Here is a 2,816-nt window from a genome sequence, read left to right as displayed (position 1 = left end):
TAACTCCCATGGCTCCCAAGCCTCCCATGGCAGCTCCCCATGCCTCCCATGCCTATCAATCTTTTTTGGACCAAGACTTGATCACGGTAAAGGTTGATGTACTCCTTTTGCCTATCATCGAAGTTTTGTGCTACACCGAGCTACAAACAAAAGAACAAGTTATCACTTGAAACACAAAAGATGAAGCATGAAACTTACCCTATCTCTATCATAGTGCCACTTGGGTTTATCTTGACAACCTACGTCATTGACGCACGCCCTTCCTTTCAGTGCATCGACCATACCCTTACCCTCCTCACCCGCTTCATATTCATGATCATATTCATTCACTTCATTTGTTTGAGACCAATGAGATTTGTTGGAGCCAACACCCATAGTTGACATATATGTGTCACCATTGAAACTAGAAAGTATGATAAAGAAAACTAATCAAGCTATCCATATGTATACATTTATCTAACAAAAAAATCATACCTTGTGGGCATTTCATCAAACACCATGTGTGCATCGGCCGCCGACGCAACAAATTGCGAGCCATCCAACGCTTCGGGCAGCAGAGGCGCGACCGAACGCGCTGCTGGATTCTTCTTCACCCTCCTAGAAGCGTCGTCCACTTTCCTCTTCTTTTGGGCCAACGTCGTTGCCGTCACCATCGGTCGGTTGGAGACGGAGCTCCGTGGCTTCGCTGCGGGCGGCGGGGCGACGCCACCCTGCGAGTTCGTCCGGGCACCATGAAGAGGCCGCGTGCGAGACCAATGTTTGGAGCCGGTGCGGCACGAGCAGCGAAGCCGGAGGTCAACCCCGCGCTAGGGTTTGCGGGGGCGGCGGCAAAGGGGTCGCGGGTGTAGGGAAGGGTTGAGGGGATGTCGGCGCGGCGGTCCATCGCCGGCAGGGGCGTGGCGCGGGGTGAAACTGGGCGCGACCGGAGAATTCAGGGCAGCGGTTGCTCGCTCGAGCGCAAATGTTCGATGTCTAGCGCGCGATGCGGTTTTCCCAGTGCGCTGAACCTTGTTTACCGCGCGTAGGATTATAATACGGCTGCTGAAGCACTATTTTCGATCGCGCACATGTTATATAGCTGCTTTATCCAGCGTGCGGCTTATTTAGCACATCTGTCGGAGATGCTCTTAGAAACTACAATATTACTATATCAAACAAGAAAAAAAATGAGACCAACCCGGGTTAGACTAGTCTGCTGACATTTTTTTTATATAGAAGAAAACTTCATGAGCATCAAGCGCTCGAGTCTAGACTTGAACATTAATGGGTTGGTTGCGAACTCGCGGGCCTTGCCAACTGAGTCACGCTCCGTTCTCATCAAACAAGAAATTAATGTACGGAATGAATGAAATCAGAAAAATTACAAAGGAGGACTCCAAATGCTAGATGGATTACTTTATGTACAATCACAAGCTAATCGTACTAAAAAAAATCACAAGCTAATCAACGACGGCACACGAGTCTCGGTCAAACAAAATCCGCTAGCGATCTGCACCTCCCAGTCTTTCAGCGACGATCTCCGATGTGGCGGCCTCATCGACAACCGCCGCGCCGGCCGCCTTGCCGCGGCAGGCCACCTCGGCGCGGCACACCGGGCACCGGCGGCTCTGGCGCAGCCACGAGTCCACGCACTGCGCGTGGAACCCATGGTGGCACCCCGGCAGCACGCGGCACCGGTCGCCCCCCTGGAACGCCTCCAGGCACACCGCGCACTCGGCGGCACCCGTCCCGACCGCGGCGGCGGCCTTGAAGTCCTGGCACGGCAGCTCGCCCAGCTCGTCGGCCGTCAGACCCGTCGCTTCCCCCTGCTCCTGGTCCCGCTCCCGCGCCGCACCCCGCAGCCGCAGCACGGCGCCCCGCCGGACCGCCCAGACGATGACGAGGACGTGCAGCGCGAGCATGAGCACGACGCCGGCGATGAGGAAGAGCACGGAGACCGCCATTCGCGCCATGCAGACGCGCAAACTGATCTTCGCTGAGAGTAGAGTTTAAAGCAAAGGCTGTACACAACTGGGCAGATGATCCAAGACGCAAGTTGCCAAGTAGAACGAACCAGTCCTCACTGCTCCTCGGAGAAAGGTCAATCACTCAACTGCAATACTGCATCTCTCCGTCAATCTTCCATATTTTGGCACCCTTATCATGTTCCTCAGTTTGACAAAACCGCTGTCCTTAAAAGCGACATCATGTGCCGCTGTGTACGCTCCTCCATGTGTCTTTATCAGATCGTCTCCATTGCCGGGCGGAAGCAGCGTCTGATTAGAATAACCGCTTTGCAAGAGTAGCGTTGTGGATGGTGTTTACTGGAAAGAAAGGGACGCGCCGGTGGGATGCCGGACTTGGCGAGACTGCGGGCTACGCTCGTTTAATCGTTTTCCTTCGATCCCTTGTTGGTTTCATATCAGTGCGTGGCGTGGCTTCCAACTCCAGGTTCTGAATAAGCTTGCCACATGGTCGCGATCTGGAACTTCGGGTACAGCTACGTGTTGACGAATGACAAGGTGGTTTGGTTTGTCTTCCGGACACGTAGCGGTAGCAAGACTAGGGTTGGCTTAACGAGGCCACAGAAAATGGAGTAGAAACTAGTGTAAAATGCATTATCCTCCAAATGATATTAGTGTGAAACGTATAATTGTGAAGTGAAGTAGACTCCGTAAGTTGCATTAGAGCATCTACAACAGGGTCTCTCATACCCGTCTCAAACACCCGGACAGGCCGTCCGGCCAGTGAGCGGTCACAAAAATTTGATCCAATTGAACCTCTCAAACGGGGCTCAAACGTCCGGGCTGACCGACATTCCTCATATCCAGCCTAAT

General features: G+C 53.3%; 1 protein-coding gene across 1 annotated transcript; it reads right to left on the bottom strand.

Moving 5' to 3' along the window:
* Positions 1–1,348: 1,348 nt before the first annotated feature.
* LOC119319644 (E3 ubiquitin-protein ligase ATL23-like) lies at positions 1,349–2,178 on the bottom strand. The gene has a single exon (XM_037594089.1). The coding sequence runs from the start codon at positions 1,950–1,952 to the stop codon at positions 1,482–1,484; it is 471 nt and encodes a 156-aa protein (XP_037449986.1). The 5' UTR covers positions 1,953–2,178; the 3' UTR covers positions 1,349–1,481.
* Between the last annotated feature and the right edge of the window lie 638 nt (positions 2,179–2,816).

The sequence above is a fragment of the Triticum dicoccoides genome, chromosome 6A (assembly GCF_002162155.2).
Source record: "Triticum dicoccoides isolate Atlit2015 ecotype Zavitan chromosome 6A, WEW_v2.0, whole genome shotgun sequence".
In the NCBI taxonomy this organism is placed as follows: domain Eukaryota; kingdom Viridiplantae; phylum Streptophyta; class Magnoliopsida; order Poales; family Poaceae; genus Triticum; species Triticum dicoccoides.
The sequence above is the reverse complement of the archived record's forward strand: the minus strand, read 5'-3'. Positions and strand labels throughout refer to the sequence as shown.